Source organism: Ischnura elegans, chromosome 1 (assembly GCF_921293095.1).
Source record: "Ischnura elegans chromosome 1, ioIscEleg1.1, whole genome shotgun sequence".
Classification (NCBI taxonomy): domain Eukaryota; kingdom Metazoa; phylum Arthropoda; class Insecta; order Odonata; family Coenagrionidae; genus Ischnura; species Ischnura elegans.
The window spans coordinates 85195897-85221126 of record NC_060246.1 but is presented as its reverse complement, the minus strand read 5'-3'; the positions used below and the strand labels follow the sequence as shown (position 1 = coordinate 85221126).

The window sequence follows — 25230 nt, the reverse complement described above, 5'->3', positions numbered from 1 at the left end:
AATTACTACTAATTACTCGTATTTAAAAAGTCTATGCTATTTGGTTAAGATCACCGACCATGATAAGGTTAAGATACGCTTTCAGGTTATCTGTGGCATTCTGAAGATATTTTACTTGAACTTGTCACCTGCAGGTTTCCATTCAGTATAAATGACTTTGATTACAATATTTTGCACTCATATATTTCGTGAAACAGTCTTGAAAAGAGTTTAATTGTATTTTTATTTCATTTTGCTAAATATTCCCTTGATTACTCGCAACATTTTCATCAGTTTCCTTACATGATAGAATTAACGTTTATAATCCTGCTATCGCTTTTCATTTTAATGAACTAAAAGGCTAATTAGCTTCTTGATCAGACTGCCTTAAAGAAAGTATATGTGTCTTTTACATTTATTGGGATCTATTTATCTCATCGTTTAATGTTTCCCTTAATTTTATTCCGCTGTTATTTATCAATTTATAAGTCTGCCTTCTTGGTTACCCTACGATAAAGGGCTCTTCATTAGTAACGTCATCGAGTTCAATCTTGATATCTGGGCAAAACTGAGGGTTAATTACCAAGATTTATGGGTTTGACGATCGATTGAGTCGTTTAACGCCGAAGATAAGGTCGATAATGAACGCAAATGACCCCATAATAAAAATGTATCTTGGTCGTCGGGATGAGGAGCAGGATTAGAGAGCCTTAAAACCCTTGGACTGGGTCATTAGTGGTTCCGTCTTAATCGATGCGAGCCGATCATGGATAGCAGCTCTCATGAGAGGTTCTTTAAACATTTTTAAGACGTTTTAGGGTTTTATCATAATAACTACCTTTGTAAGATTCCTTTCGTCGTGGGTCAAAACGTTTTGGATGGAATGCAAATGTAAATGGAGAACCAACATGTTCATCGCATACAGGAGTGTCTTCACAAGTTCGTCGCGTCTTATTACATATACTTTTGCGTTATATAAAAAAGCCGTTTATGTTACCCCAACTTTCGAGGTGGCTCTTGCTGCTAAACTATTTACTCATGCTTGTTGCACTTCATCCTTTAATTGGCATTTTTAGTGGCTTCCGTGCAGAAATGGTAAATAATAGACAAAAATTTCTTCTACTACAGTGAATCAAAGAAGGCAGTGCTGGAAGGAAAGGGAGGCTCCCAGATCACTTCTTGAATACTCCATGGAAACCTACCTGAATCGGTAGAATACTATAATATTAATAATACTTGATACTCTGAGTAAGGAGTTTAATCTTACTTCTTCTGTCATAGAATGGAAATATGTTTTCATCCTTGGACTTAGTGGCCTTGGGATGCAGAATACATTAATTAAAAGTAATTAAAGCGTTTATTACTCCGTTTCCCAATAAACGTTTTGTACATCAGCTTTAATATGACATACATTTTTATATTAATTTTGACGGAAATGCTGTTTTGTATCGGTATACAATACATAGATTAGCCTAGACGTCTGAGATTGTTTCATCAAAATTACCTGGTTAGGTTTTCGCTCCAATTATACGTCATTAAGAAAAGATCTTTTTAACACGCTCTTTCTAGCAACAGTATAAAAAGCATTAAAAATAAAAAATAATCATATCATCACTCGGAGAATGAAGCGTAGGTGCTGATTTGGTAGATTCATTAAAAATAAGTTTACAAGATCCCGATAGGTGAGTAAGGATTGGCACGCATAATTAATGTCTACAACCTAATCATCATCCAAACTTTTTTCTCCAAGTGAAGTGTACCTTATTTATTTACTTTCTAGCCCATTTTATACCGTTTTTGGAAATAGCGTGTTTCTATCATTTTATTCTATTTTTATTTTCTACCTTTTAGTTGAGAATGATGTAACCGATTACACCAGAGTTATTTAAGAAATTTTTGCCAAAACAATTGTAACTAACGCTATCGAAAAGGTTTTAATCTTTTTTTCCATGTGGAGGTTTCAATAATGAATTTAATGGAATAAAATTTCAAATGCCCGATTATTTAATAGTTTATTGTTTAGAAGAAAGCCAGTGAGCAAAATTTCAAGCCACACCCACAAAATAAAGTTGGTTAAAAATCAATTATAAGATTCCATCGATGAAACAGACAAGCAAGACGAGGCAATTTCAGAAAAAGCGAGTAAAAATAGAATTATCGTGTGTCTAAAAATAGCGGAGATCGTCGTACTAAAGATTTGAATAGCCGATTATGGTTTTGTTTTCTTCCTCTTTTGCAGGAAACCCACGCAAGGGACTAAGTGGGCCATGAGTCTCCTGGTAGTTCCCGCACCGTCGCCGGCCGCAGTGGCTCCGGGGGCCGCTAACCGGCGGGACATTGGCTTCGCGTCGAGCGTCGGGCGCTGGGCCGACTGACGCCGTGCTGCTGTGACGACGACCACGAGGGCAGCGGAGGAGGAGGCGTCGAAGGAGGAGGGCGTGACCCCAAAATGTCACTCCTCTACAGATTCACGAAGCTCCAAGATCGGGCTGACACTCACGTGTTCACGTTCGTCGTGACTCGGTCCGTCACGCGCGACCTTGAGCGTGATGTCACGTCAAAGGAGTTCACGGCCGGCCACCACAGATGGGCCATCACCTTCTCCCGCAACGACAAGGTGAGTGATTCGAATCATTTTTTCGGCCGCCGCACCTGCTCCCTCAAGTCTGTCCTCTCGTGTCTTCGGGACAGCAAAATCTCTTGTGTCGAATTCGACAGCCTTCAAATGTACTTCCCTCTCCTCTCTCCCTCCTATGGCATATTCTTTGATATGTGGATTTCTGGAATGAAAGGTGCTATTTTAGCGCTTAGTGATGTAAGATACACCAAAACCGTTACGCCTTTGAATAGGAACAGTGGCGTAACTATGAGAAGATGAGTGGATAGATCCCCTCCAAAGCCTCAGAGAAATTAAAAAATATTTACAGATATTGCCCAGTTATGACATATAATTACTCCATCTCCTTAAAGCTAAATCTCTGGTGCCAAAATTATGTAAAAATTTATTTCGAGGCATGTCATTTTTCAAAAATTTGCCGTTTACCCCTTCCTCACCCCTCCCCCCGTCGCCACCACTTGCAATCCCATCCCCCCCAAAGCATATTCCTAGTTACGCCACTGAATAGGAAAATCGTTTTTTACTTAGCGTCGTGCTGAAAATCGTAAGTTCTCCTCTGAGTTTTTCAATGGCATAATTTTTGCCCCGAGGTGAGTGAGCAATTCGATTCATTTGGTTCGGCCCTCACACCTACTCCCCCAAGTCTGTCTCTTCGCTCTTCCGGGACAGCAACGTTTTGAGCAATTGAGAATGAATACCTTTAAGAGCAAAACTGAAAACGTCACATTAAAACTCAACCAAACCAAATTTCCAGGTCCGACAGAAAGAGAAACATTTTTCCGAACGGATAGGTATGTAAAATCGCTTTTCCACCGCACGATAAAGAACTTCAATGTATATTCCTCTCCTACCTCTGTGAATTTTTGAAATGGTATTTGATATTTTAGTATGCCCTTAGTGATGGAAATCTCACCATTTCCCCCTTTGAATAGGAATATCGTTTTTATACAAAACGTCTTGCTGAAAATTGTAAGTTCTCCTTCTCTGTGTTTTTCAATGGCATAATTTATGACCCAAAGTTAGGGATTCGATTCGTTTCGTTCGGCCGCCACACCTACTTCCCCAAGTCTGTATTCTCGCTCTTTCGGGAAAGCAACATCTTGAGCTGTTGATAATGATTACTTTAAACAGTGGCACTGAAAACATCAAATTAAGACCCTTGTCAAATGGACTGAGAAGTTATGCAAAATCGACTCTCCCGCTAAGGCAGAGTTTATGCCCGGCGGTTTCGGGCATTCCTTCTCGCATGTTTCTCGATTTAAGCATTTGTCACGCAATGTTAGATCGATGTTGCTGTATTCCCTCTATCCGTGTCGGTGGTAGAAACATTTCGAACGTTTTCGCCATTGCCTATCTACTTTCTCCATCCAATGCTCTACACCCCTACCAACAATTCTCAACCAGTGTGATATGGACCCTTTCACTAATTTCATTCAATTGTTGAGAGCGATTATTTTAAAAACAAACGGGCAAGACTTCGTTTCTCGATCCGTTGCTTGATTATCGAGCTTGTATTGGCGATAGAAGCAATGGTCTTAAGGCGAAAGGTGATTGCCCGGTTAACGATTTTCCTAATTGTAGTAATGAGTACGAAACTATCGACGTGAAACCTTCGCTAACATATAACAGTCACTGCATTGAGATTTATAGCCTTCGTAATATGAATCCTGCGCGAGTAATGAATGATCTGGGGTGGCAGAGGCTTGCTTGGGTGGTCACGAAGAGGAGGGAAAATTTAGAGGGGGGGTTGAAGACTACTGGGGATACAAGATTATGGGAAATGTTGGACGTAGTTATTATCCTACGGCGCTGAGGTTCTCGCGATTGTAGTTCCATCTTGGCGAAGAATCACATCATGTGCCCGTCGTTTTTAGCCTTAAACCTTTCGAAGATAATTTCAGGACTTTGCAAACTCTTTACTAGCAGGAAAGCATTCCCCATGGGCCCATATACTCGTTTCCCACTCGTATAGGAATCAGGTTATTTTGTTTTTGTTCACGTACCTGAAAGCGATTCCCTCTCTCAAAGAGCGGTTCACCCATAACCAGTGAATAAGCAGCGACCAATAATGTTGCCCCCTACTCGGTCACAAAGGATCAACTTAAGAAAGTTTGTCAGCACGATTTACCGCTCGATTGATTATTGGAATAGATTCCTTCCAGAACTGCTTCAGCCTTTTCCTAATAACTGGAATATTTGCAAACATTTATTTGCGAAAACTAATTTCAATTTCAAATTTTCGATGTGACTGATTTATTTTTATTTGGTGATGCATTTTCATTATGTTGCCACCTGGAAAATAGCCAACTTTCAACAATATGTATAATACAACACAATACAACTTGTGGGCGGCCACTTTTTCAGTTACCTATTTATTATAAAACTAGCTGACCCGGCGAACTTCGTACCGCCTAACAATCAATGACCTTACAGTTTACTTCCACCATTTATTAATCAAGAGCGGCTGTATCGTTTTTAATCATGTTTACTTTATTACAATAAAATAAGGATACAAATTCAATAAAACTACGTAAATGAGTACCAAAATTGCTTGTCAGAAAGACATTTTCTTTATTGAATCTACATAAGGTGGATCGGAGCACGTTTACGCGGATTTTTTTCAACAAATTTTCTTACGTTTTAGCTTAAGAAATTTTGGGCATTGTGGTTTAATAAAGCAGTTCATGAAATAAAAATTATACGCATTCATTATACGCATTGGCTATTTGCGTTATTAGCTGTAAAAAAATGTTTTGGGTCTGTTGCATACACTTGGTCCATTCAGGGGGGAGGTTGACACAACCCCAGACCGACGCTTGACTGATGCTCAAAATCGTGCAAGAAAAGCCCCTATGAGGCAGCATTCGCATTAAATGACTTAGGGCGCGCCAGTTTTAGTATCTCTGTTTAGAAAAAATGCACTGCGTAAACGTACTGCATGCGTAAACGCACCACGGTGAGCCCTACTCATTCGGGTTTAATGTCTTGCGTCAAGCACCTTCTGATAAACAACAGTTTTTGTTTTGTTATCAGGCGCAAGATGAAGCGGATGAAGCTAAATAAATATAGTGAAGCAAAGCAGTGACGCAGCGAGGGGAGGTTTTGGGGGATAAACCCCCCCCCCCCAAGAGCTTAGAGAATTTTTTTATGAAAGATTTTGTTATTAATATTGGGGGGACGGATGACTAACAAACAAAACATATTTATCTATTCACACAGCCGCACAACCCACTATTTTGAACCATTTATCTTAAAAAATGTCTGGTGGAAGTGCCCCCACACTTCCCGCTCACCTTAGCGAGTTTTCTATACCCTACAGACCCGTGCTATTAGCTGCGCCCGAAACCCCCTATCCTAGCTACGCACTTGAAGTGAAGGAAGAAATACAGAGGATGGTTTATCGACTTGTGAACATAGCACGTTAAATTGACCATGAGAAAATCATGGGTTTTCATTAGCACATGAGCACAAACAACACAAAAACTGAAAGACTGACCATACGATTTTTTAATCGTTATCACGAATGCAACACGAATTGGAAATTGAATACCTTTAAGCTCAAAAGGACATATGAGTTGAGATCATGGAATCTACGGAATAAGGACTTCCTAACCTTTGAATTTTCCTTTGAGTAAAGTTGCGTGAATCATATTCATTACCAATTATTTTAATCACCAAGCACGTTCCGTTGGATAGTTATGGTTGGTTTAGGCTTCGAAAGATCATGAACACAGAAACTACATTTTTCTGTAAATCGTGCCTTGGTAAGCCAGGTACGTTCAAGTATTCAGATAGATAGTTGGTGATTTCGTCTTCGTTTGTTACACATTTAAAAGATTCGAATTCATGCAGAGTACGAACTTTTGAATTTACCTCGTTTTAGCCACCCACATATTCGTTCTTGCTCGCTAAATCAACTATCTTTGATTCTTTTGGTGATCAATCATATTCTGGAACTCTTCTGGATCATTCCAAGGAATAGAGTTAAAACTACTCGATTCCTCGACAGGAACACGGACATTACCGTTTGTCAACAATTGCTTGGAGATTTGTTTACAAACACGGTAGTGAAGTGTCAACTCGAGCTGGGCCACGGCTGGGCTTACAATTAGCTCGAATAAAATTTTTTAAATGCAATTTCAATTTAATTAATATTTTGAATATATTTAGAAATTAAAATGTTATATTGTTACTAAATTCAGTTATTAAAGTGGTAAAAACAAAACAAATTATTTAATTTGTAGTTTTGACCGACTTATCAATTGTTGTGTTACTATAACTCCTAAAAGCATGTCCATAGGAAAGAGATGAATTTTTTTGTGAAATTATCCTTTTTTAAATAGCCTATATGTTAACCCCGCCTGAGACGAATCCAAAGAACCAAATCTCATTGAAATCGGTGCAGCGGTTCTCGAGTTATAAGTGTTCTAACTAACACGATTTTCGACTTTCTTTTATATATATAGACTATTAGAGAATAGCTGAATGACTAAGGTTTTATATCGCCGTAACTTATCATTCCCTTCCATCTCCCGAATTCTTCAATAAAATTGCTATTTGCTGTCAGTGTGAACGACCGCATTCCCAGTCCCGCGAAATTTCTAATGTCGAAATTCGATTGGCACGATTTACGAGTACATTTAATTTCATTATGGCGATGGCCACATTTTCAAGCTTTGCAAAATGGATTTTTTTTTTCCTGCTTTTTTTGTCAGTACCTAAGGGTGCCATGTTAATTTGCTGGGCTCACGACGTAAGTTTCGAATGATTTTTGTTCCTGTCAAAACTGTCACGTTCACGAGATGATAGTATCCTGCTAATTCGATAACCCTTGGTTCATTAACGTTGTGTGTGTTGCATAACAAGAAGTTCTGCTCCCGTTCAAATTCTCCGTGTCCCGAGCATGGGCCCCGAGAAACGGTAGTTTAATACAGTGGTCTCCAAACTTTTCTATCTAAAGGTCACATTATATATTTCCCACATCTGTGCTGGTCGAAGGAATAATAACTAAAGAAATCTATGTCAGCAATTTAATTTCCTCAAAAATTAGAGTATGAGCATGGAAAAATTAAAAAATATCTTGTTGGAAAAAAGCTTTAGTTTTATGCAACCAAATTAGTGTGACGAATGAAACTATCGTTTTGACTTCAAAATTCTTTAAAATCAGGTTACAGATTAGGTGATACAATTGTAAGAATTGTAGGTGAGCACAAAGGGCGGGCTGGATTAAATTTTGTCGGGCCACATGTGGAGTTCGGAGAACCCTGGTCTAGTAGGGTGGTATTTTAGATCGCGCTTTGTAATTGAAAATACGCCAAATTTAACGTCGTTAAAGTGGTATATCGTTTTCATACTAAAATACTAAGTTCTCATCCTCTGTTTTCTAATGGCGTATTCCATACTCTGCAAATTTGTGATCATGGCATAGTTTCTTTAGTTGAGTACTCAACGCACTCAATCTTTTCAACAATCTCCCTGAGTTTTAAGTGTAAAACATAAATATAGCATGATTTCAAATCACTCTCATTTCGAATTATCCAATTCATATTGGAATTGTAGTCCCGCTCATGTTCGCACGTATTTCCATTTTCCTCAGCTTGTTTTATCACCTGGGGAATAACGAAATATGCATAAATTGATCATGCAGTTGTACATTTTGCATTTATAAATTATTATGAAGCCCTCAAAAATGTTATTATTCTGACAACTGTACAACTTATCCATCTATAATTGAATGGAATGCAAGATATTAATTCAGAGAGTGCAGGTATCCGGTAAATTTAAAAAATTGATGGAATTTCATGGAAATACGCCAGTTTGAGTAATAAGTTTCATTTAAAAGCAATATCCGCTGGATTAATCTCTGTTTATGTTCATTAACTCACAAAAGACACTGGTTATTCGATTCGTTGATTGCTTGGTTTTTTATTATTAAATGCCACAGTCAAGATGCTTAAAAATTCGTTGATTATATCATTAAACTCAAAATTCGTTAAGTAAGAAAAAGCTTTAAAATCGTATTTTATCCTAAAAGCATCGATGGCTGTAGTAAAGCACGTTTCTGAGATCAGCCATATGATATGTTAGAAATGATTATCAGTGTTTTTTTTATTTTCCCAAGTGAGGGACTAAACGGAATGTACTCTAATGCATGTTAAAAGAATGTTTTCGTTTATATTAGTCCAAAACTACTGTATTGCAGGCTGCTGGAAAGTTAGCCTGTGCCTACATTTTATTGCTCGCCATTTTGATTAATTATATAATATCAAATTTTAAGCCTACCATTTAGGTTTTATGGTCAGAAAAAGACATAGTTCATGAATAATTTTCTATCAGTGAAGTGGTTGGAAACTATAGGGCTTTGATGCTGGAATGTTACAACATATCGTACAAGCAAACTATCAATTATCCATGCTTATCATCATTTATGCGTCTCAGTCGAAGGACTTCTGACTGAAGTTAAATCGTCAACATTGCTGTTAATCTTATCAATGATTACGTTATCTTAAGCACATAATGTTTCATTCTCGGCTTTACCATCTTGATTGTTCCGATATTTTTCTGCTGAATACTCTTTGGCATACCGTTAATTTCTTCAGAGAGGTAATCATTGCAACTAAAGCCCCTCATCTCTCTTCTTTTCGTTGCATTTTATAGACAACGCCGAAAAATCGTAAGGACGAGTAAAATTCCATTCTTGCTAATTTTCGGCATCGTTCCTATTATGTGACTCGACTTTTTCAAACATTTTACTGCCCCTGAGTACAGTATTAGACGATTGATGCTTTTGGCGAGTTTGAACATGGATCATGCATGAATGCGGGTGAATTAGTGGCTGGAGGGAGCAACAGGGAAGGGATCTAATCCGTGGGACAAAATGAATGAGAATCCGAAGCAAAGTTGACGTCGTTATGCCGGAGCACGTCAAAGTTGATCCCCCAAACTAAGTGAATATTGATTAACGGCCTTCGTACTCTAGAGGTATCACGTTTAACATTAAAATGCAAAATGGCCCTACCGTCTCTACTGGTGAATAAAGATTATATATAATCGTATGGATTGCCACAACAACGATAACAGTGCGGGTAAATGCGATATACTGATGCCCTGTTTATAGTGGCGTCGCGAACAAAAATGTTAGGTATATCCTTCCGAGCAAGAACTTCTAACGCGACTGAGCAATGAAGACGCTTTTTGGTTAAATCAATGCATCGGCGGTTTTATGGGGTCCCTCCACGCTCACTTCAGGGCCATATAAATCAAATTGTATGTATTAAATATTTTGATTAGTACATATTAATAAGAAAACCGTTGTTGAATTTGTTGGTAATTTGGGACTGAAATGGAATACCAATCTTATGTTCAATTTTGAAAGGTATTCTTTAGTATTTTTCCCAAACACCTCCTAATTATTGATTGTGATGTCTTGATTTTTTGGTCCATATCAACTATTTCAGAATATTTGCGTTTAGGAAGTTATCCGGACGTTTAATTTGAGAAATTTTGTCTTTTACTGGTATCATTCCATCTTAAATCCTGACTTCTCTATCTTTCTTTCCTCGTACACTATTCATCTTCGGCGCTACACCTTGGTGGAAATTATTAGGCACGCAGTACTTCTATGCTGGAGACGATAACAGTCGGCTACGCGCTAGTACCCTCCTTCCGAGCCTTCTTGAAATGTATGTTTTGGGACGTGACTGGATGGTTCAAATAATGCTCACTTATTTTATCTAACGTTGTTAGACACAGTGGTAAAAAAAATAATCCAACTGAACAGTATTTTTTGGAAATCATAAACTTCATATATCGACTACCGTAAGCTTATCAAATTTACTTCTACATCAGATGTTGAGTACGTCAGGTTGGAGTGTAAGTTTGTGATTTTTCAATTATAGCATTCGGATGGTGTCATTGATGGATGCATTTATAGTAGTGGGTCCAATATTTTTATTTAAATATGTAAATATTATAAATGTCGCAAAAAATATCGTTACTGAAAAATGATTGGTAGAATTCTTTCTTAGTAATGCGAAGATAATATGTATAGCTTCAATGAGATTTGAAATTACTTATTTAAACCCATCTTGAGTCGAAACATGAGGTAAGCCTTCAGTAAGTCAAGATTATTATTGCTTAAGAACATATAGTAAGTCCAACTCTAATAAACGATATGCGTTGTAAAAAAACGGCGAATAAGTTAAAATTAGTATCTTATCTAGTTGATGACATACATCGAAACGCAACGTAAATTTTCTCGGTAAAAAGGGTTTGGAAGGTACCTTGTTTTGTTTTTTTTAATGGCAGTAAAATGATAGTATATTTTTTTAATTTTCTTTCAAATATTATACTGACTACAGATTTTGTATTTTTTAATAAAAACATGCGATGAATTTTGTCAAACTGATGAAAATAATGTGCTTCGATGAGTATTATTAGCCTTGAAGTGGCATTAATGTAAGTGTCACGCTCAAATTATAGCGTTTATGTATCTTCACTGCGAGCGGTTATGGCCCGTTTTGGATTTTCCGATGGCTTATGGCTCACAGTCACCGTAACATAGCTCCGCTGTCTTGGAATTTTTCGGAAGGAATATTTCTGACTGGCCGAAATGTTTGCGTTCCTTCTTCTTCTCCACCTGCCAACCGATCGAGTGAAGTTTTGAATATCTATATGAGATTGGAAGAGGATCGCAGGGGATTGGTGGTAGCCAGACTTTTCTCTCCGCGCGGGCGGATGGCCTCCACGTGTCGTCGTCGCCGAGTGGTCGAGAGAGGATGGATGACGGGAAGAGAGGTTGGCGGGAGGTGACCTCTGCTCTTTGGCGGGTGGGTCAGCTACGGATTCCAAGCGTGCTCGCCGGGTCGGTCCGAGAAAGTTTTTTCAGCCACCCTGGGAAGTGACCGACGGGAAATAATATGCGGGGGTGCAGATCAAGGGTATTCTTGACAGACAATCTTCCCTATACTTCCTTCCCTTTCGCCCCATCGCTGCCCTGTCCTCTGCCAAACACATCCCACCCACGCGTTAGGTGTTTGAAAGTCATCTTTTCCTATTCCGCCCGGGATGGTTTCTTGCCCTCCGCGGAGGTTGCTTTCCTTTTCATAACATTTATTTCTCCTGAAAAAATCACAGTTAGAGGTCCGCCGCGTGACACTCACTCCAGGAAAATTTGAAGAAAGTGAAATTTTTGGTTGAAAATGTAAGTATTTTGGTCGAATTTGAGTATACTAGAGGAGTTTATTTAACAACAGATATGAAAGCCGCCAAGCCATATTTTGTCGTTCAGCTTACCGGAGGCAAGTTGCCCATGATAAGCTCATATAGATGGAGAGTGTGTAGAGACAAAAATTAGTTTCCCGGGTTATGCTGTACACCGCTACCCGAGAGTGCCTTGAAATTCTTTGTTGCTCTCCAATTCCTCGGGCCTGCACAATTTTCCAGACGAAAAAAGTTAAACTCTTCATAAGGTGCGTTTACTTGCACCATCTTCAGAATATTTTCTTCCCTTTTCATAATTTTTATCACTTCTAATGAGCTTCATTTTTAACTTTATTTTTTATATGTTTCGCGGTTTCTCCTCCAGCCCATTAACCTTTGAGCTTTTTCTACTTTTCTTCCTCTCTTATTTTCCAAATCGTATCATAATCTCACAGTCTTCATTGTTTCCTCATACCTTCATTGACCCTCCACTGATTATATTGGTTTTAATTATTCGCGCTTTTTCGTGTCATTTATTACTTTCCTATCTTTTTAGTCGTTGTACGCGACTGATGTGAAGCGTAGCGTAGAGTTACAGGCCCTACACATGCATTCTGAGGGATGAGAATGGCAATAGCGGCTAGGTGTTTAAGATGTAGGTATGAAGATTTAGAATCGTAGCAGTTGCCCTGGTCGTAGAGACAAAAGAAAGTGTTGAGCATACGTACTACCTGGAGAACTAGGGAAGGCAGAGGATGTGGATGGAGCGAGTAATGAAGGGAAGGGAATTCGGAAAACTATGACAAAGGAAAGGACCGATTGTTAGCGGAAGTAAAGTGGAAACAAATTTTTCAATAGTTAAAGTCTACTGAGACAGCAGCCACGGTGATAACTTTACCGAGTAACCCGCAATGCACAAATTGTGCGAAAAATCCACAAAGAAAAAAATCATTTGCCTTGACCGGGATTCGAACCAGGATTCTCCGATTTTCGGTCGAGTGCTTTAGCCAGTTAAGCTACCTATGCCTCGGTAGTTGAACTGGCTAAAGCACTCAACGGGAAATCGGGGAATTTGGGTTCGAATCCCGGTCAAGGTGAATGATAAATTCTCCAATGATTTTTCGCTAATTTTTTTCATGTCTTGTAAAAAAATTAATGGTTATGAGTTATAAAATTCACAAATAGAATAAAACAGAGCAGGCAGGCAAAGAAATAGGACAGGCAGGCGAGGGTCATTTTTTTATTTCGTCGGGACGTGTGAACCGTTACCTGAAATAATGCTCCATTTTTTTTGTTATTATATGTGAGAATATCTTACGCCACATTTTTTATATACACAAACTCAACACATTACCGCGCTTAGTCCTCGCTTAGAGGTAATATCCTCTGGAAATTAAGAAAAATGAGAGCTGATGCTCCTGTGCACGGAAATAATTGTAGCACAATTTGCCAAAATTAGCTAAGCGTTAGCATAAACTCTTATTTATTGATATTTTGGTGAAATTGACGTAATGTGAATAGTATTACTTGTAAGAGCTTTTTATATGGTAAAGATCATTGAGCACAGTGTTGATCTTTACAGGAGGCACTTTTAGCGACCGGACTATGTACCTATATATGTATGTATGTAGCTTTTGACGTTACTCACCATCATATTTTTGTTCAGTGGACAAGCATTCCAGCTAGTAATATTATCCATGCGGTGCATCTTATGTAGCCAACCTTGTATTAGATCGTTTTATTCACTTGTTGCAAAGTTTTAGAAGCAACTAAGAGCTATCCAGCGGTGAAGCTTTACTAGGCTTACCACTGAAGGAGCTTCACGTACGCAAGTTTCTATTGAGAAAATAATCCAACAAAGAAAACTTTCACCAAAATAATTTGTTGCCGAATCAACATTATATGGGATACATTTTTACCGCTCAATATCCCTTAAGCGCTCATCTCGAACATAGCTTTCCCCAAGGTAGAATCCCCTCCCCCTGTATTCTCCTTGAAAACTTGTTCATCGTTCCCGTTGTAGTTTGCTCTGGAGCATTCATTCACCTGTAGCGCTTTTGCTTGAACGTAGACGCTTATGTTTTCAAATAGAGCGGTGCGGGTGAAAACAAATGTTCCGTTGAAATAACTGCAAAGACATTTATTCTCTACAATTTGGTTGTTAAAATGCTGAGTGATACCGTTTTTAATAATTATTAGTTGAGATAAGGTTCGTACGAATTCTTTCTTGAAAGAAACTTTGTCGAATGTATCCCATATTATTCCAATAAATGTTTTTTCACCCGCCAGTCTTACCTACAATTCACGAAATGTAGATTGATAGTTTCAGTACTCCTTGTGGCCATTCCAAACTTAACCTCAGTTCCTTTTTAGCATTTGTTAAACTTATGTTTTAGTGACTGTCGGAGAGCTTCTAAATTGAATCCTGGTATTAAAATATGTTAGAATTTCGTCAGCATTTTTCGACTGCCTTTAGAAAGATTCCACCTTTAATTCCACAGCTGTATTTTTTTCATAAAAATTCTTCTCGAATTTTGTCGTTTTTAGTAATTAAATACATTGTATGTACTTTGAGTTGCTGCTGTTCATCTCCTACTCTCAGATTTTGGTCGGCGTAGTCAGTAATTAAAACCTTGTATTCCACTCTACTCCGACAGCACAACACATTCAACCTTTTGACATTATTCACCAAATAGGGGGGTATAAAAAAATGACAAGAATATTTCAAATAAGATTTTATAAAAAATATCTTTTAAGTAGCTGCTTCTTGAACCACAAATGAAAACAGAAAAATTAAAATATTCTCTTATACCTCTGTAAAAAGCGTGACATCACACTGTCTGCATATTAGTGTTGAGATAAATTGTTAAAAATTGGTTGAAAGCTTTAGGGCCGTTAATTTGGTGTGTAATGGAAGGATACATTGGTAGGATAGAATGAGAAATAAGGATGTGGGGTCAACGATCGGAGAAGAATAGTGACAGTAATAATGTATGAGACCGCTGAAGAAGTGCCTGGCTGTCGCTCCGTGAATGAGATAAGAATGCCTGCTGAAGATAGATATCAAAGAGATGACAAATTGTGAAAGAGTGTAAGAAAAAAGGAACAACTCATGATTAATGCAATTTAGAACAGTTGAAAGCACCATTGTATCAATAGAATCCTAAGTAATGGCTAGTAGATTTTTTGAAATCTACCAGAATTGCTGATCGATTACTTATGTTAGTGTCGATGTAGTGTGTATAATTTTGAAACCATAGTGGCATTTCATGCAATAATTTTTAATTGATAATCCCAGAAAATTGTTTTTCAGTTACTGTTTCTACAAACTCATGTTATTAAAGTTATTTATCTCTCATGAAGTCGCTGTGGTAATTAAAGGGAAGTACTTCGTGACTGCAAAAAAGGTCATTTTTATAAAAGCAACTTCGGCTCAAATTTTTTCGTACAATTGCACTCCATGCAAGCAGAAAATGAGACGATATATCTCACCTTCACCGCTAAATTCCCCATCTGATGTTTGGAAGTAGAGGGAGACGGAAAATATCGTGCGTTTAAAACTATTCATATTCCGTATTTTTCTCTTGCTTTTCGTTTTCCTGTTGTCTCTCCATGCGAAATGTGACAGTCACTGTATCCCGCGAGCTTTGAGCGTTGCTGCTTTACTTTTGTGCCCGAAGTAGTGCCTCGCGGGAGCTTAGATGACATCTTTTTCAAAGAAATTTTTTTCAGAGCTGTTTCGTGGTGCCTCATTATCGTTTCAACCTTTTATTTTTGCACTGTCCTATTATGTATTTTTTAGCCTTTTTCATCAAAATATCTATCTTTTTTATACTGTTTTGTATCGGCTCTGTTAAAAAGTTTTTTTCTATTTTTGGCAATTTATCTACATTTTCACTAAATATCTTTTGACTAGGGTTAATTTTCCCTGCGGCGGACTAAATATTCCTAGAAATGAAGGCATTTTTTTATTCCTTGTCCTCAGATTATGTCATAGGTGCATATGTTTACTGTTCAATTCTCTGTTTCAATATTTGTGATATATTATTACTGAATTAATGGTACCATAAATTACAATCGATTTTCATTCGTATTAATGCTTAATCAAACTAAATATTTATGCGTTTAAACTTCTCTTAACCGTCAAACTTTCTGAATTATGGATACTCTCGCCCTCCTTCTTGCCAGTATTACATTCTCCCGTCGTCAAAACGTTGGTTTTTATTTCCCAGGTCCTTTGCTAGTGTGTCCATAGCGAATCTCCACCTCGAATATCCACCTTGTATCGCACTGGCACGGAAAAAATAATGATGGGACCTCCCCACAAAAGTGGGACGAATTTTCAGCCGAGCCGTTGTTGCGAATCGCATTTTTTTTACCCACCTTTCTGAGAGACGTGAATTTCCTTTCGGACAACTTGTCATAGTTGAATATTTTCTATCTGCGTTCCAAATTGTAACTAAAATCGTCATGAACTCTACTTCGCATCTCATTAGCGTAAATGACAACTCTCGAAGTATCCTTTTCAATTCACGCGGATATTCGTGAGTTTGCGGTTTTAGTGTGTGATGGCATTCTAAACTTCTTAGCCACCCGCTTACTTCATTGAAGCACAGGGAAAATAATTGGTGCCTTTCAAACATTTTAGATGGAGTGATAAAACTTGTTTGTGATCCACGGTATAGATATTATGATAGCATTATCTTAGAGGTAACAATAATTGAAGTTCTGATTTTTTCTCCTTGCTTGCACCTCATCAATTATAGATCTATCATTATTTAACTTCATTGATTTTACGCGAGACTTAAGAGGATTCACGTACATACGTTGTCTCACGAAATATCACGTCTAATATTTTACAGTTAAGTAGTTTTGAAATGCATCGTAAATTACAGAAAAGAGTAAAAAAATACACACATTTGCTTCTATGATGCACACATTACTGAATTTAACTCTTACTTTGGTTCCCTTGTGTGATAGCAATATTTTCATGGAAGCGAATGTTGGAATGAGTGTAATTAAGTGTTGAATCAGGGTTGAAACCAAGTTCCATGATTGGCTAGCCACGCGTGTCCAATAACATTTCAATCAGCAGATTAAATCACATTATTGGTTGTTTAGGTGAATAAATACGCCTCATTACAGATGTTGCCATTTAATTACATACGTGTAATTGACGGTTGAAAATAGTATTATCATTACAGTGTTATGTTCGCGGTTGATTAAAACTTAATGCTTCTAAATTAATAAAAACCATAATTACAGTGATCATAAAATGTACATATCAATTAAAACTTTCTTATTATCAGTTAAAAGGTGTTTGAGCTTTTCTTAATGTTCTATTTTTATTAAGTTGCTTCCTTGCAAATATTCCGAATCTCCGACTGTATATAAATCTCGATTACTTTTCGTGAATGGTATTTAGGAACTTGCAACCTTTAATAAGGATGATGTCTTATATTCATTTGAGATGGATGGTAGCAACTTCTTATGGTAGGGGCAAATTTTTGCGCTGGTGTAGCGTTTTAAATTATCGTTTATAACCTAATGACTGAATGGGCCGGAAATTTCCTGTTGCTGGCAAGTTTAAACGAATAAGTCACCAACTAATATCATGTCGTCTGGTAAAATTAATTCATAAAACTAGTTTATGGAAGCAAATTTCTGGTGTGCATACAAAAGGTTATAAAAACTAAAGTATTTGTGTAAATTCAATGTAGGTACTTTTGCGAGTGAAAACACGCATTGAAAAAGGACAGTTTTAACTACTACAAGTATGGAAAAATTCTATGTAGAATCCTAGTTTCACATAGTCAACTAAGAGTAAAGTTAACTTAGCAAGAATTTTCTACGTTAAACTCTGGGATCGAATAATATAAATGTAATCACATGTTAGAGTCAAGTAGTTTTTGAATTCATCGTAAATTACTGTATAAAATCGGAAAATTCACACATATATCTTCTATTTGCACATATTTCTGCATTCAGCTCTAACTTTAGTTCCCTCAAGAAATAGCAACGTTAGGTGAGTGAACTCCTTAATAACCATTAAAAATATTGCAGAATGCAGACGCGACATGTAACGTCATTCTCTGTAACGAGAGAAGAAGGAATTCCGCCCTCAATTCCCCTCTGTGAAGAGTCTACTTAAATGCCCGCCTAACTGCTCTTCCCCCTCCTAGAGGTGCTGACAACGGGAAGACGCCTTGCTTCTTATTTACAACAATGCCCTCCTCACCCTCTGACACCTCAGTAAAAGTTTTCCTTTGAATTTTCTACGAGACTTCCTCGTCATGGGATATTTCCCATTGGTACATATTTTCTAGAGTATAAGACCAGTGCTTTCACCTTTGTGTCTTATATTTTCTCTTTGGGTGACAAACGTGTTTTTCCCAAAGTTTTCAGCCTTTAAGCATTCATATGTGAACGTAAAGCTTTGGATTTTCAGAGTGAAAAAGTCTTAATTTTAAACTTTAATCGTAATATTTTTTATTCTTATTCATTTTCCGTGTTTATCACTTACAGCGAGTGTTGTCACACCCTTCTATAGTCTCTGTTCATTACGATAACCATTAATGAATAACCCACGCCGATTCAATCCTAGGCAATGCTTCATTTTTACTTCAAATTTAGACTGAAAATAGTTTTGATGAACGGAATCATTGACGACATAGTCGTTAGGAATACAAAGTGGTTTATTGACTCTAAAAATGCTCGAAAATCCCACCAAGGAATCTGAGAAGATATTTTTTCGTACATAAAATTATAAGTTTAAGTTCTACCATGAAAATTATTTCACACTTATTTGAATTTATACGAAAAAATAGCATGGAAATATTTTTTTCTTTCCTTTGTACCTAGCGTTCACTTCTCTTTCTTCTACACCCGGTCAATATCTGGCGGCTGCCTTTGTTTGTCGGCGTCTGACCACCTGCACCGTTTCAATCATATTCTTCCCTCATTTTTCAGGGTTCATCTTAACTGGCTTCGTCTGTTTCATCGATGGCACCTAAAAATTCATTTTTAACCCACATACCATTGTCGAATCGGCTTGAAACTTATCACACTTGCTTGCTTCTGATGTAAACTATTCAATAATCAGACGTTTTAAATTTTCTTCCGTTTTGTCTTAATTAATGAACTAAATGTTGGTACGGAAATATATTTTAAAACTTTCTCTATGCATGCTAATACTTTCTCCTAGAACTTTTGACACTGAAAGTTTTCGTCGGAAAGGAGTTCAACCTCTGTCCGTTCCGAATTTTTTTCCAAATTTTAACTTCTTTTATATTTTAAAATCGTTCATTTCTAATAAAAAGTAAAAATAAAGAAAAGTTTTAAAAACTCGCCTTTTTCTAAAACATTACAAAATGCACCTATTAGGCTTTCCTGCACTTATTCCTATTAAATCAAATCATCAGCCTCGCTTTAGTCTACGAGAGCCTTGTTTTTATTTTTTAGTGTATTTCATTCTGTTTTTGGGAAAATCGTGTTTCTTTGAATCTATTTTTTTCATAATGCATTCAATCAAATTTCTGTCCATCAACCCCGCGCTTCCGAGGAAGTGTATCTCTTGTCATCTAATTTTTGGGAGGCTGCGTTATTGCGTCCTCATCCGGCATGTGCAACCAGGTCCGATGTGCTGCGTCATCTGCTATTCACCTCCGTCCTCTTCGCTATCGCGTCACATCTTTTGTGGACAGCCCTCTCCTCTATCGCCTGCGTATTTATGCATGGGCCAGGGGGACCTCGGTGACCTCATCTTCACCCCAAGACTCACTAGCCCTCTGACCTTTCCTTATATCGTCTCCACCCGCCTTCGCAATCATCCTTCCCGAGGTGGGCGTTGACACGGGATGTGGTCCGTGGTGAACGCTTGGCTTCACATTGTGAAAGATTTTGTACTTATGCTTGCTTTATTACTCAAGTTGCCGAAATGTGATCAGAGATGGGGAATAATTAAGTAAATGTAGCTCAGTTACCGGAAACGGTTACATTATCGGTATGTTTTACGTTTAACCGTTACATTTGAAAAAATGTAACCATTACATGTAATCTACTCAGTGCCATCTGAAAATAATCATTGTTTTTTCATTATGACTGTACCAACTGACGCATGCCAATATCTATATGAAATAACGCGTACAGACTTAGGAATACGTCATGACATATTAATATTCGGGTAACTCTGCCAAAGTATAAAGCGGAAGCAATGTGTTAAACTTGTTTCAGCATTTAATAGATCCTCTTTCATGAATCTCGTAGGCGGTTTTCAAAAGCTTCTACTTAAAATAACAGCAAATAACAGCAGCCGCACTTGTAAAAGTAACTAGTTACTTTTTGAAGTAGTAACTAGTTCTTGTGACTGATTACAAATCTTAAAAAGTAACTGAGCCCAGTCAATTTTTTTTGTAGTCTCTCCATCGCTGCATATTAGGTTCTTCTCGTAGGAATTATGAGGTAGAAACTTGTAGAGAGACATTCAGAGACGTCAAACGTCTCTGAATAAGGGCAGTTCTAAGTATTTGTTACTTAGGTGTCAGACATAAAATTCTTGGATGCGAATTCTTGCCTACATTCTACTCCCCTTTCGAAAAACCTTTGTGCCTTTGCCGCTGCTACTTTGCTTGAAATCTCCTTTTGTCTCCAATATATTGGTTGCCATGACACTGAAGTGTGTTGATGACATGGTTTTAAGGGAACTATTTTTCGTATTCTAGCCCCACCGTATGTATCAAAGAGCTTCTTCTGTACAACTCAACTTTTTTTTCTAAGCGTTCCTTTGGACTACCCACAACACATCCATGCCTCGATGATTGCTTAGATGCTGTCGTTTTAATTTCCCTCGTTAATCCCTTCTTTGATGCTGCTTTCGTAGTCTTAGTTTGTGATTTTAGGCATAAAACTTTGAAAATCCGGGAAACATAGAGCATCCTTTCTTTTCACCCTCACCTCCAGCAATTCCTCTAGGAGTCAGCTTGTTTGCGTCCAAAATGATTTTTCGACAAGAGTATTCATCAGCATATTACTGTCCTTCCGTAAAATCTTCAAGCCGATGTATGTTAAATTTGAATGCCAGACCTGATTAAACCCGAAGGTCGGTGAAGTTTTCATAAATTTCCATTGGAAAACAATCTCTCGGAGTACTAAGGAAACTACCGGCCGCTAGCTTTTCGGGCTTATTCACATACCACTAGGCTATCTAAGTTCATTATTTTGCTTTGCGATTTCACAGGACTTCATGGTTTCATAGTCTTTGGTTCTTCATGGATGACAACGCGTAGGGAAATGGACTCCATGTAAGCCACAATTAGTGGAGAATCACACAGCAGCGCTAAAGTCACGCGCGGTTGTCAGTGCAATTATTATACAACCTAAATTTGGTAACCCACGGTCCGTGGTTAGATTTTCAACGCACTGGAAAGTTTTCCAGTGGTAATAAATTTTTAGTTCCGTTTTTTTAACCTTTCCATTGGCTTATAAATTTCTCTGTGCTATTAAATTCATTATAAGAAGCTATACATGTGCACTTACCTTAAATAACGAGGATATTAGTGAATGGTTTTTAATCCTCGGAATTATTTCTGGTGAATTGAATAGTTTTATAATACTGGTGCTATAATTCATGAATGATTTATGATGAACATTTTGTAAGACTTTGCCTGCAGATTTATGTATCGGGACCTGTAAATACCTTTTTTAAGGAAACTCAGGAATCGTTGCTTATTCTCGGTCAAATTTTTAAACAGTCAAATTAATTCCTAAGGCCTGAGAGAAGCGTGCATTGTCACCGCAAATCTGAGAAGGATGCTCAATCAGCCCCGAAAAGTTATCAAAAAGGAAAAATAATATCATTTGTATGATGTTTATATGATATTATTTTTCGCGAAACACCCATCGCTAACAATCTAGGTTGTGTTACTGCAAGTGAATTCGTCCCTAGTTTTTTTTTCAATATTTCTAAGGGAATGCGTGCGTTTCCAGAACCAACTTTGATTGCAATTCCATATATCTACAATTTTATCGCACTCAGGGGCAGATTCAGAATCAAATTGAGGGGGGGGGTCGGGACCTGGGTCCGGGGAGTAAGGAATACTCCCCTGGAGAGAGGGGCATTTTTACAGTAGGGAGTACTACGCTCAACGATAAATGCAACTTCTGCTCTCTTACTTCTCCCACGTTTGGGACTTGCAGCCATGCAGTTACGTATACACTCCCATTTATTCTTTATAAGAATACATAAACTATTCAACTAAAAAATATAAAAAATGAGTAATAGTAGCAGGCGTGACAGTGTAATTTTTTTTTCGTAGGAGTTAAGCAAAGTTTTCATTCCTTCAACTCATACTAAAAATGAAAAGGTTTTGTAAACATTTGGGGGGGATTATGTCCCTTGTACCCCCCTAAATCCGCCGCTGAATTTCCATTCTAGTGACCAGTTTTAACCCTTTCTAACCGACCTTTACGTAACAGCCTCGTAGACGTGCGTTTTTTCCACACGACTTCCTTACTCGATTGGAGGATGCATTCCGTGCGCGGTGCTAGATTCACTGCGCCCATCTTGTCTCTCCATCTCCAAGCATTCTCGTCGCTCGGATTATCTCGAGGGCGCGGAAATTCCTGTGCGAAGCCGCGTCGACATCCCCTGGAGGCCAACGCTATATCTCCCGTGTCGTCACCTCGACTTGTCGCTGGCCAATCAGATCGCCGCCGCCCCGGATTTCCCGTAGAGTTCAGGCTTCCTCCCGACACGATCTAAATTATTTGGGTATTTATTGCTCAGGATTAATACCGTAAGCTATCAAAAGCGAAAAGGAAACAGGTAGAAAAACGACTTCGTTCTAGGTATTGTTATACATAAAATAATTTGGATGGGGTGAACACTAAGTGGAGAGGAGAAATTTAAAGCCATACAAAAGGAAAGACTGTTAGGTAAGGAAAATAATTGGATTCATAGATATAATGAATGGAGGTGGGCTGTTATTTGAATTGAAAAAGAGAAATCGATGCTGAAAAGGTCGGAGTGATTCAAAAAATTCTTCATGTATATATACCTTAAAACTTTAAAAACAATCATTAACGAGGTATATATGACTTACTTGCTTTTGATTGCTGATTTGACAATATTTTCTAGGTTTTCGGACGCTTTCAGAGGGGGTCAATTCTATGACTTTTTGTCGTCCCTCGTCTCTTTCACTCCAAAGATTTGTATGAATATGTGTGTCAGTAAGTGAGTGATGAGAAGGGGATTTGATAGCATAAAGATGCTTCAATCATTGACGGTTGAAGATTGTCCCTCTAAATTTATAGGCGTAAGTTCAAACTATGCGAGGCGCATGAGAATGGATTTCACATATATTTCAAGATGATTTTAATAAGGAATTTGTCTAAAAAAAAGTAGAAAAATGCATTTCATGGTCTGTTAAAAAGGATGGTTTTTTTATCAGCTAAATCATTTTCAATACTGGTGCTGGCATCCCTTCCATGCTCATTAAAGGACCCTCCCTTCCCAATTCTTCCTCTTCGAACAAATGGCTCACCCCTTTCTCAAAAACTTTTGCTCTCGGCATATATGTTTAATTGTTACCAATATTCTTCCACTTACTTAAATAAATAAAAGACCGTAGCACTTTTCCACAAGATTTTTAATGCGTACAACGCGTTTCGGCTCACTGAGCCATCATCTGGTACAAGACACTGCAAAACATTTGAAAATCTCCTTTATACCCTTGAGATAGGGGGGGGTGGGGAGGATTTGACATCTTTGAAGAAGGGGGTGGGAACGGGCGTACAGAGTAGAGACAGTGGGAAAAAATGCAACTACGGGATGTGGAGAACCCACGTTGGAAGGAGGACTCTAGTCATAACTGTAAAATAACGACACGTGGGGAGGAACCATAGAAAAATGGGAGGGGGGTTGAGAAGAGTGAAAAGAGGGGGGGTTAGGGTAAAAGGAGAGGTCGCGTGTCTTTAGAAAGGGAGAGGAGTACAAGTAAGTAGCGACGCAGGAAAAGAGGCGGGGGTGAGGAGTCCCTTTGGGTTAGCTGAGAAGGAGTGAAAGTTAGCGGGGGTACAGGGAGGAAATTGCCAGCAAAAGAAAATGGTCAAACACAATACGGAGAGAGGGTGGGCGGACGAGAAACACCCTGTAGATGTTGGGGGTCAGTTAAGGCGTGGGTGAAGAAAGAATTTGACAATTTGTTTTCGGGAAGGGTATCTTAAGGAAAGGAGAGTGGGCGAAAAACACTTTTTCATTCATGAGCATATTCATATCACTCTGTACAATTTCGTATTGCTCTTTCTAAAAAATCTTGTGGAAAAGTGCTACGATCTTTTATTTATTTAAGTATGTCTAACTTCCACTAATTGGAGCCTGAATCTGTTGAACTTATTCTTCCACTTCTTCATTTTCTGTTATTTCTAATAGTATTATTCTCTGTTGGGAGCTTCATGAGTGCCCCATCCCTTTGGTAAATTCCGACACACATTGTGAAGGACGTGGAAGGGCTACTCAGGCGCAGTGTGGGCATTATCTCCACGTGCCAACAGTGTTGCGCTTTGACGGGGGTAGCCTCCCTCTCGCGAATGCTGCGGGCGAGCGCGGAACCCCCCAGGAACTGAGCTCGTCTCCAGGGAATGTATTTTTTTAATATCTTCGCGTTCTACTCCAAGAACGTGTTCTATAGGCCCCGTGGTTGCCTGATAATTCTAGCTAGAATTTTTTTGTTTTTTCATTTTTTGTCAGTGATTTATCATCTTGAAGGATGTTTAAGCCACTTTAAAAAAAAACTACGATCACTACATTTTTTCGTGCATTTTTAACCATTTTAGGATGTGAGTAAAGTTCAAACAACAAAAATTTAACGGCACGTGTTTTCGTCTCTCGGGACATTATTTAACTTGTCCGTGTGAAATAATTTTTATTTGATAGAAAATGCCCTTTTGTGAACTGAGAGTCGCGAAAGAAAAAACTATATGGCTTCAGGGAGGATAATTTCACGTATTTAGGACTGCCAGGAAGAACGGCTATTTGCTTCTAAACGGGTCTCGGCTTCAATTAATCCTAATTTTCTAACTTTGCTGCAGGCCAATTTGATAACTGTGAACATTTTAGTTTCTTGATTTCCTTTGTGATCAACTTTAAAAAATTCTCTAAATAAAGTTTGAAGCCATCACTGAATAATTTTTTTCATCAATTTCAACTTTTACTGATTCACGTCATTTTCTTAGAAGACTCAAATTTCATTTTGTTATTCTACCATGGCCATATGCTGACGATTTTCCTTTTCTCTTACAGTCGAGCAGTTTTCTTTACAAAAAACTGCAAAACAGTTGTTAAAAGTTTTGATGGGTTGTGTATGTCGATTAACTCCAGCGAGTCTTCTTACTGCTGTAGTTGGAATGGATATTTTTCTGCCAATGGATGACTGATT

At 38.0% G+C, this 25230-nt stretch overlaps 1 protein-coding gene across 1 annotated transcript in view; it reads left to right on the top strand.

The window, feature by feature from the left end:
- The window catches only part of LOC124165208, a 500277-nt gene that overhangs the window by 370833 nt on the left and 104214 nt on the right, over nucleotides 1–25230 (top strand). Inside the window, exon 5 of the mRNA XM_046542490.1 lies at nucleotides 2219–2596. Within this exon, the coding sequence (XP_046398446.1) occupies nucleotides 2429–2596 (168 nt within the window). The 5' untranslated portion in view covers nucleotides 2219–2428. The remainder of the gene's footprint in view (nucleotides 1–2218; nucleotides 2597–25230) is intronic.